This window comes from Squalius cephalus (genome assembly GCF_949319135.1).
Source record: "Squalius cephalus genome assembly, chromosome: 17".
NCBI classification, from domain to species: Eukaryota; Metazoa; Chordata; class Actinopteri; order Cypriniformes; family Leuciscidae; genus Squalius; species Squalius cephalus.
This window is the reverse complement of record NC_137138.1, coordinates 4,895,803-4,906,848: the sequence shown is the minus strand read 5'-3', so window position 1 is coordinate 4,906,848 and position 11,046 is coordinate 4,895,803. Positions and strand designations below refer to the sequence as shown.

Genomic DNA, 11,046 nt, shown 5'->3' with positions numbered 1-11,046 from the left:
ACGGCGCTACCTACCAGGTCCAGGAGATCTTGGACTCCCGGCACTGTGGTGGTATCTTGAGTACCTGATTAGATTGGGACCGCTATGGACCCCAGAGTCGACATCCTCAATCCCACTCTACTGGAGGCCTTCCACGCTCGTCCAGCAACCCGAGGTAGAGGTCGGCCACCAGACATCGGGGTCCTCGGCCCTCAGGAGCGGGCCGTGGAGTGTTACAGATCTGCCAGGCTCTCACACCAGCCAATCACAGTGCACTCCCTCACCTGAGTTGATCACACACTTGCACCTCATCACCCTCATCACTACTTAAGCACACACTTCACCACAGCTCACTGTCTGGTACCGTTTGTATGTAGAGGACTACTTATCTTTCCTTGCAATGACCTACCTAACTTCTCCAGCAATCTCTCTCCAATCTCCACTCCAGCGTCATTCTCTATTCTCCTCCGTGTGATTCTCCCAGTGTCTCGTCCTTCCTCCGTGTCTCAAGTCTCCAGCAATCCTGCATTCCATCCTTCCACACCTTCATCGATCCATCAGCGTTCCTGTAAGAAGATACATTCCATTCACTGGCAGCATCTCACTCTCCAATTCATTGCACTTACCACTCCACTGCTTCCAGTTCACCCGCTCAGTTGCGGTCCAAATAAACTTCCTGTTTGCTTCCTGTCTTGCAGCCTGATTCCGTAACGCATACAATTCAAATCATAATGGTAAACGCATCAAAATGATAGTAATGAGAAAATCAACATGATGATAATGATTTCTTAAAATATGATTGCATGATAAAACATAAGCAAGAAATATATTTTCTTTTTCTGCTACACACAAGATTATTTTTTAACAATATCCTCATACACTTCATTCTTTTGATCAATAACTTTTGCAGGAGCATAAACCATTTCCTTAGACCCTTTAGCAAAGATACAAACACACACAAGAGAATGAATGGATTGATCATCAGTTTTTCTTTCTTTTGAGCTGAGGTGTCTGGCCATCTCTTTCTTTCTTTTGGACTGCATTTTGAAACGGCAGTCTGGATGGATAGATGGTATTCGAATAGTCTCCAGATAGCATCTATTCATGCCCAAGAATTGATAGGAGTAGATATAAAGAATATGTGGAAACAAACATAACTCACAACAAAAACACAGCTCTTAATTATTTCATTCATTTTCCTGGAAAGAGAGCATTATATCAGCATTCTCTGAAAATGCATCATTCAGCATCCCTATAAGAGAAAATATAAGAATAAATTGTAAACATCATCATAGCAGTTATAGCAGCAACAACTATTTCACATTCTGGGTTTTACGGCCGACTCGTGGCCGTAACAATATAGGAAAATCAAAACAATAGATTGATATAATGAATGAGGTTCTAGGGGTTTCACAAAGCGCAGTAATAAACTTTATGCCATTTGAATGACTCAAAATGCCGACAGACGCTAGATCCCGCTATAGCGAGGAAACAGAGGCCAGCCGTGGATGGTGTCACTTCCCCGTACGCCGACCCTCATGCACGGAACCGAAACCCTTATATCTCCACCTCCTAATTTTAATCAGGTGTTCCTCATCTCCGCTGCGACCTACAAACCAAGAGATACAAAGAAAAGAAAACACACCCACACCCATAACATGGGTTAACTCAGTAGTGTGTTCCTTTACTTCACCTGTGGTTTTTAAGAAGAATCAGGAAGGTTAGTAGAGCAAGCAGGAGAATAAACAAGTTTAGTTTGAGTCACATGCATCCATCGAGTCACACCTGGCTCGATTTCAACAAGTACAGAGGTTGGAGTTGTCAACAACACTGGATGAGGGCCGGCATATCGAGTGGCTATGGGCCCAAAAATCCCAATGTTCTCAATTAGAACCTGATCCCCCACTTGTACGGGGTTCTGAACCCGTAAATTAAAAGCAGCGCTTGTCAAATCTTTTGCGTTTTGAGCACTGAGAGCAGTGAAATTAATAATTTTCAAAGAACTCATCATCAATTTCAAATACTCTAGTAAAGTGTCCTTCAAAGGACCAGTAGGACCTGCTCGTCACAACGGTGCGTTGTACGGTAATGACATGGGACGTCCCATGCAAATTTCAAAAGGCGACAGCCCTGTGGTGCGATTCGGAGTGGCTCTCATAGTCATGAAAACTGCAGGTATTCACTCAATTTCGCATGCAAAGCCATTTTAATCTATTTGTTCTGAGATTTGACATTATACCACTAGATTGAGGCCGATAGGGGATGTGAAACTTTTATTTTAAAACCAAGGTTTTCATACACGCTTTCAAAACCTTACCCGCAAAGTGAGTTCCTTGATTGTTATACAGTGATCGCTATAGGCCTCCACCCGAAGCGTGCGAGAGAGAGAGGTTTGACTCGCTCGAACAACGAATTGATTCCTCTTCTGCGTTTCCTTGCCCTTAAACAGACACATGCACACAAAATTAGCCTATGTTAAAAAACCTGTCTCGGGAAGTATTCTCTCAGTTATGTCATAAGTGAACAGTTGAGAAAGAAACCAGATGTTTGTCAGTTTTTTCGGTCTTAAAGTGACAGCAGGCACCTAATATTCCTGCTGTTGTCTGTGTCATTAATGTTAATAAAACAACAAAATACAGCTTTAACAAAGATGAAACTATGTTTAATTTCCACAGTGAACAAATAGTGTAATTTTACACTTTTTAGGCTTAATTATTCATTTCTGTACCTGAATACTACTGTTAGACTTTGTAACTTTGATATTTAGTATTCATCTCTGCTTGTAATTTGTGTATTTGTTCTTATTTTATTACTGACTTTTCACTTGTTTTTAATAATGTTTGAACTTTATCAGTTAAGAGCATGCTCTCGTCGCTGGATTGCAGCACATCTTTGTCTTCGCAAAATCCTAATTACAACATCGTATAGATGACATTGCATCATATGATGCTCATAAGTTTCTTCATATTGTGTTAGTATTTGATAACACCAAATCAGTAATAATGCACTATGCACTATGAAAGATCTCCATGATTAGCCTGTTTTTGCACATCCTGCTTTTCCCTGCTTGAGAATTTCTGTCCAATGAATGGATGACCTTTTGGACAAATTTTGGACACTTGCAAAAAGGGCAGTGTGAAAGCGAACCACACCAAACAAAAAAACAACAACACTGTATTTGGGCCGGACCAAAGCAAGTGAACTAGCGGACTTTCCTGGTGTGAAAACACCATAAATTTAATGAATGTTTTTAATTCAATTTTTATTTTATTTTTATTAAAGATACATGTCTAACCAAGTTGTGTTCCAAGTTTGAAGTTGATATCACAAAAATTCAAGTTTCTATGAAATTTTGTTTAGGCGCTGAACCAAAAATAGTCACTGGGTGTCACCCACATTTCATTGAATTATTTTAAATGCATTACAAATTAATACATTTCTGTCCAAATATCACTTCTATCACAAAATATGGAACCTTGACACTCAGATGCTTCCGGTGATGAGTGTTTTGTCAAGAACAGAAAAGGTTTTGATTATAAAATAGTTGAAATAAATTTTGTAATATGAAACCTGACACCGCCCACTAAGGGGAGGATCCCACTAAAAATAATTTAGAGTAGGCCACTATTTCCATATTAACGCAACCAATTTAAAATTGGTTTTCACAGGACGAATTTTGAGTTTATAAGCTTTCGAATGATACATAATTTATGATGATTACTAAAATATGTTACATGAAAAAAAAAAGGTGATAATAAAAAGAGCGCCAAGTGTCCAGCTAGCGGGACGTGACAGCTTTGAAAGTATAGCCTAAGCAAATTAAATAAATAAAATAAAACTGTTCATTATTTTAAAGATAGGCCTATTTGTTTATTCCCTTATTCAGCAGTGAAAGTTTTTTTTTTAAGAGGAAATGCTAGAATACTAGAAGAATACATCTTGTTTCCTATATCGGAAAGGCTCTCCTCTTTGGAGGGTGTGTGTGTGTGTGACAGACAGTCCAGCCCATGACACACACACACACACACCGCAGGAAAAGCGCAGCATACATGCGGTTATGATAAAGGACTTTCTTCCATTACGCGCAGTCAGTGATCTCGACGTGCACGCGCACACTCACTTTACTGAGCTCTGAACTTCTGCATAACAGAACATGATGATTAAAGATGGAAATATAACAAAACAAGACACGGATGGGTCTCAGTGAAACTCTGCGGTTCGTGATATCTGATGGTGAGTAGGCAACTCAAAGACAGGATCAAACTCGTCTTAAACTACTTATCTGGTGCATCTCTGAAAGACTTTTATATATTTAAACAACTTTTTGGGAATGTATTTTGTTATGCTGAATATTAGCTTTTAAAAACTCTCATATTATTATTATTCAATCTGCAATGATCATGCGCACCACGACGAGCTCAGTGCAAACGACAAAAAGTTATCGTTATCGAATAATCCTGGATCATATTATGATATTAAATGTTATATTTGCATGCAATACATGTTAGGCTATATTACAATAATAAAAAAGTAGTCTGTTGGAAAATTCCGCTTATGATGGTTGATGTGCTCATGATAGCTGGTGAACCACACACCATATAACAGCACCAGATAATGACCAGTGAACCAACTAGCCTACTATATGTTCTAAGAAGCTTAGAAGAGTTTAAGATGGACTTTCCACAAGGGTAGTGCCATTGTTGTATTTGAAATATGATACCGTTCAAAAGTTTGGGGTCAGTAAGAAGAAATTAATACTTTTATTAAAAAAGAACACATCAAGAGTGACAGTAAAGACATTTCATTTGTTTGTTTTACAAAAGATATCAAATTATTGCTGTTCTTTTGAACTTTCTATTTATCAAAGAATCCTGAAAAAAGTATCACGGTTCCACAAAAATATGCAGCAGCAGCATATTGATAATAAGAAATTTTTGATTTGAGCACAAATCATCATAATGATTTCTGAAGGATCGTGTGACACTGAAGATGCTGAAAATTCAGCTTTGATCACAGAGATAAATTAAATAATAAAATATACTACAATAGAAAAGTTATTTTAAATTGTAATAATAATTCACAATATTACTGTTTTTATCGTATTTTTGATCAAATAACTGCAGCTTTGGTGAGCAGAAGAGACTTCTTTCAAAAACATAAAAAAATACAGTCCAAACTTGAACGGTATACATTGAAGTAAGGCGGTGGTACATTTCTATAATCATTTAGCATATATACAGTATATCTGAGTAGTACCACCATACTTTTTGTACAGCTACAATATTAATTTATGCTTGATAGTCATCTTAATTCTTTATTGCCATCATGGACTTTAAGCATCAATGGAAACATCTCAGATATTCTAGCCTTGTTAAGTCAACATGTTTTCATGAAACATATTTGAGTGAAACAAAATGAAGAGCAGATCCATGAGTCATGAAAGGGATGCTCTTGAAATATAAGAGAGATCGATAAAATGACCCTACAAGGAATAATTCACATTAAAGGGAGACACAAATGAAGATATTCCAATGAAATCTGAGAGCTTTCTGTTCCTCTATTGACAGCTACGCAACTAACACTTTGACGCTTCAAAAAGTTCATAAAGAGATTGCAAAACTAATCCTAAATTCAATCTGTTCATCATATATAGCGATCAAGTCTCTTCAGAAAAATTGGAGTAAACCGCTCAATGTGTATTAGTTTTACGATCTCTTTATGAACTTTTTGAAGCGTATAAGTGGTGGTTGCACAGCTGTCAATGGAGGGACATAAAGCTCTCAGATTTCATCCAAAAGATCTTCATTTGTGTTTCAAAGGGGTTTAACGACATGAGGGTGAGTGATGACAATGTTTTAATTTTTGGGGTGAACTATCCCTTTAAGACCAGAGTCATTTTGAGTTCTAGCTGAGTTTAAAGTACATCTGGTTCACTCCACAGGCAGATGTGTGCCACCGACATGACAGCACAGGGGTGAAGAACACAGTAAACACACTCACCAACACCCAGCCGTGACCCGTCTTACCTGTCCGAACACAGAGCGGCTTCATTTTCATGATCATCCTCATCTGCTGGAGGCGCTGCAATGATTAATCAACACATTTTCCTGCATTACAATTACACTGGGAAACTAGACAATCGCAATGAAACCCAAGGGGCCCAAATGGACCCCAAAACGGTGGTGTTTTTGGTAATTTGCAGCTTCATCGTCTTGGAGAACATAATAGTCCTGGTGGCGGTTTGGAAAAACCACAGATTTCACAACCGGATGTACTTTTTTATTGCCAACCTGGCGTTATGTGACTTATTGGCTGGTGTTGTCTACATAGTAAACTTGTTGATGTCAGGACAGCGGACGTTACACTTGTCTCCAGCCGAGTGGTTTGTTCGTGAAGGAAGTATGTTTGTAGCTCTAGGCGCTTCTATCTTCAGCCTGTTGGCGATTGCGATCGAGCGGCATCTCACTATGATAAAAATGAGGCCTTATGATGCGAACAAAAAGTACCGTGTGTTTCTGCTAATAGGCACGTGTTGGTTGATCGCCATCACACTGGGAGCTCTGCCCATTTTGGGCTGGAACTGTCTGGATGATCTTCCTCAGTGCTCCACCATCTTACCTCTCTACAGCAAGAACTACGTGGCGTTCTGCATCACCATCTTCATCTCTCTCCTGCTGGCCGTCTCCGTCCTCTACGCCCGCATTTACATCCTCGTGAAGAGCAGCAGCCGTAAAGTGACCAAACACAGCAACTGTGCGCGCTCCATGGCCCTCCTGCGCACTGTCAGCATCGTGGTGGGCGTCTTCATCGCCTGCTGGACGCCCATCTTCGTGCTCCTCCTCGTCGACGTGGCCTGCGGGTTCAGAAGGTGCCCGGTTCTGCTCAAAGCCGATTGGTTCATTGCCCTGGCCGTCTTGAACTCCGCCATGAATCCCGTCATCTACACGCTGGCCAGCAAGGAAATGCGAAGGGCGTTTTACAAGGTCGTATGCGGGTGTTTGGTGCGGGACGGCATCGTGGGGTGTAAGCAGAACACGGACCCTAGCAGGAGCAAATCCAGCTCCAACTGCCCACGGGCGGCTGAACAAGAAAACCCAGACGCCAATTCATAGTTTTCAGTCATGTGACTGTTGCGGAGACCTGGAGGGCAAATGCGGCAGCACAGGCCTGTCAAATTTACATGTTTTAAATATTTATTGGTTACACTTTATTTTAAGGTGTCATTGTTCAATGTAATTATATATTTAAGTACTGAGTAATATTAATTAACTACATGTACTTATTATAGAGTTACGGTTATAGTTAGGGTTTGGTTGAGGGTTAGTTGCATGTAATTATGCATATGTAATTACTATGGTAAGTACTTGCAACATATGTAAAAAGGACACTGTAAAATAAAGTGTTACCTATTTATTTCACAAAGATATGTTAAGTTATGGGCACTTGCAATCCATACGTATCGCTAAAAACAACAGGACATTCTAATTAAAGCATGTATGGCCAGATTTACTAAACCGGGCAAATTAGCGTGAGAGCGCAATTTGACCGTTCGCAAAGACCCGCCCCCTTTAGTTACTGTCTGTTGCAATGTCCGACAAGCCACGCCGCTCTCACGCACGCAGTGAAACAAAGTCTCAACTTTCAAATTTGGTCATTTTTTTTTAAAGAAATTTAAACAATAAATACCGTTTTGTGGCTCTTTAATGTGTCTGACAGATCGCTGTAGAGCCTCTTAAAGCTGCTCGTGAACCGATCACCTCTTCCTTCTAGTTAATTTATAGCATCAAATAAACAGAAACGTGTTGTTTTAACCGTAAAAGACGTCAGTACATTCCGGTTTTCAAGTTCAAATCCTCCAACGTTAATCTACTGACTGATTTGTCGGACAAAAATGGCGGATTCGTCGGATGGCGGATTATGATTGGTCAGATCGCCTGTCAATCAAACTCCCTGCAAAGGGTCATTTCCATAGCCGGATCATTTCCATAATGACCAACGCAATCTACCAAGAGCAGCGCAAAAGAGCGTCTGGTTTATGACACGCTTTTATTGGTCGTAAATAATGGCGCAAATACCAGTAAATTGACGAGCGCAAACTTTAGTAAATCACCTTGCGTGATTCATTTAAATACTCTCCTCCCATAAATTTTGCGTCTGAAAAGCAAACTCCTACAAATGCATATGCAATAAGCTCAGCCGCAAAAATAACCCTGTCCATGCATTTTCAGCGCTAATTTTTCACTGCATGAATTTAGTAAATCCTGACAGTAGGGTTTGCGCTGGCGCAAGCTGTTAGTAAATCTGGCCCTTAAAAAACGCTTAACGTGACATAATGCACCAAGACAGTGATATTAAAAGATCAAATTCATTATGCACCTCATTGACAATTTGTAGCTTGAATGTGCGAGGCTTCTGGTGTCATCCGCTTCCAGTTATTTTAGCTGGACAAAACAGCTTATATGCTTCTTGATATTGCAAACTGGTATTTATTATCACACTATTCAAGTCTGCATGAAATGGAAGTTGCGATATTTTCTTTCCTACTGTGACGTATATATATCCGAGTGAAACAAATGCAGGGCCCTCGTCATCAGAGAAGAGATGGCGCTGCAAGATGGGAAGTGATTCTGATTAGGCAAATGAATAATAAAAAAAAAATAATGATGTGCATGGATGAATCATTTATAATAAATACTGCAATATTCCAAAAAAAAAAAAAAAAGATTCATGGTGACTTTAAGCCACAATAAGCATGTTCTTTATAATGATCTTGTATGGGAAAATGTATTGCATTCGTATTCTGGATTCATCTGTTCACCTGTATGCATCATCAGTAAAGTGTATACTGAGTTTGGTCTTTTAATATCACTGTCTTCATACTTCATACCTGATCAGGCGGGCAGTGAGGAAAGCCTTATTCTGCCCTCCAGGTGTGATATCACGTGAAAACTGAATACACACGGCACACAAAAATCAAACCGAATCTTAACAAAAAGCTAAAGCACTCAGAGTGTTTACTAAAATACATTAGTGTATGATATACAACTTTAGTATGCACTTTTCAAGTGCACTTTAAAACATTGTTGCATACTAAAGTGCACAATAAAGCATCAGCACATGTTAAGTGCATATTGACCCAAAGTCAGCGAGTGGAAAGCAGTTCTAATGAACTAATGATAGTGTATAACACAACAAGATGCTTTCGTTTTACATCCCAACCTTATGATTCTAACCGATAAGCTATCCGTTCTTAGATGGGACATATCAAACTAATTTGACAATTATATAAAGATTGACTATTTATATTGTGCTATGTTTAATGATCTGTATACCCAAAGCCTTTTATTCCAGGTGTTGATATTGTATACTAGCATGTTTTACACTTTAGTCTTGTATATAGGTTGTTGATATAACTTAATTGTAACATATCTAAACTTTTACCAAAGGACTAAAAAGAACATTCCTACGAGATCTGTCTGTATGGAGTAAATGTGGGCTGCTGTAAAGTTATTTTCAGATTAAAAGCGTAATGTCTTAAACCAATGCAGCTGTTTATGGGCAAGCATGTCTTCCAAGTTTGTGGGTGTGTGTAAGTTTGATGATGATACTTGACTTGTGCCATCTGCTGGACACACACAAGCAGCACAAGATTAACTCCATATCTCACTACAGCATTAGTGCATGCTATAGGACTTAGAAAACGTTTATATTTAGTTTTTAAGTGCACTTTAAAACATTAGTGCATACTAAAGTACACAGTACATGTATATATAAGAATTGAAATCAGCATAAAAAACAAATACTACCACGATTTACAGTCTTCGATTACATTCACATCAATTTTTTATGCTCATTAAAGTATTATCTCAATGCAAAAAAATCAATGCTCCTAAAAATAGGATAAATTTCCTTGATGTAAAACATCATTTCTTGTTTATTATTTCTCTTGAATTTGAACTATGATTCTTTACAGGTTCTGTGAGATTCAGTCGAGTAAGCAAAGAGTAACACACATTGATTGTTTTATTGCCACCAATCATAAAGAATAGGAATAAGTCATACAAGCAAAGGTTATTTCTGTAAACACAGTTTGGGCTTTCGTACGTTGAGTTTTGTCACCTGTGATCATCAGAGCTGAAGGGGAATGAGATCAGAGAACACAGATGAGCTTTAAAGAGAAAAGCATGAGAGTGTTAATAAAAAGGCACGTTTTCCTTAACAGAACTTTTTTTGCCAATCAATTTTGAAATTCTATAATGAATAACTCGGAGCAGTCTAGTTAAGATGGTGTTTTGTTGCAGCATTATAAAAACAGTAAAACCAGCACTGTTTAGTTGGAGTCAGTTTAATGTGTATAATGTAACAGAACATCTTTCCCTAACATTAGGCATTTAGATAAACACGTGAAACAGACTCAGTGAAAATCTGCTGGGATTTGGCAGTTTAAATGGGGAAAGTTGACACCTCTGGAAAAATCCTTAGGTCATTTCGCAGACTAGGAATCTGTGAGTGCATGTTGTGTTCAGAATCATTTAAAAACAGCATTTAAAGATTTAGAGTTGGTGTCATGAAGCAGTTTAAGCTGAACTAGTCTTTCTTTTCTAAACCTGTTGATTTATCATGAGCTGCACTTTAGTTTTGACCGGAATAATGCAACTTTGACTCGCAAAATATAAGGTGACATAGTATTTATCAACAAAAATATGCACATGTAAAAGTACTGATTTTAATTTTGTGCTGTAAATTTGCAGTGAAACTATGAAGTATGAGATTTCTTTCTCATTTAAAATAAATGTAAAATAATTAAAAATTATATTACACACACACAGATGAGAGATTATTTTCTCATTTTAATATTTAAAAATAATTCAATTAAATGTAAATAATTGAAAATAAATGTAAAATAAAAAGGATTTAAAACTAAATATATATATGAGATTATTTTCTCATTTTAATATTTAAAAATAATTAAATTACATGTAAACAATTTAAAATAAATGTAAAATAAAATGATTTAAAACTAAATATATGATATATATATATATATATATATATATTCATCCTGTG

At 37.9% G+C, this 11,046-nt stretch overlaps 1 protein-coding gene across 1 annotated transcript; it reads left to right on the top strand.

Moving 5' to 3' along the window:
* Positions 1-3,997: 3,997 nt before the first annotated feature.
* s1pr3b (sphingosine-1-phosphate receptor 3b) lies at positions 3,998-10,750 on the top strand. Its single transcript, XM_079847662.1, has 2 exons — positions 3,998-4,212; positions 5,921-10,750. Exon 2 carries the CDS (start codon positions 6,066-6,068, stop codon positions 7,089-7,091), a length of 1,026 nt encoding a protein of 341 aa, XP_079703788.1. The 5' UTR covers positions 3,998-4,212; positions 5,921-6,065; the 3' UTR covers positions 7,092-10,750.
* Positions 10,751-11,046: the final 296 nt, after the last annotated feature.

Bases quoted from the DNA above. Each gene is read 5' to 3' on its own strand.
- s1pr3b (XM_079847662.1), top strand. From the start codon at position 6,066: ATGATTAATCAACACATTTTCCTGCATTACAATTACACTGGGAAACTA.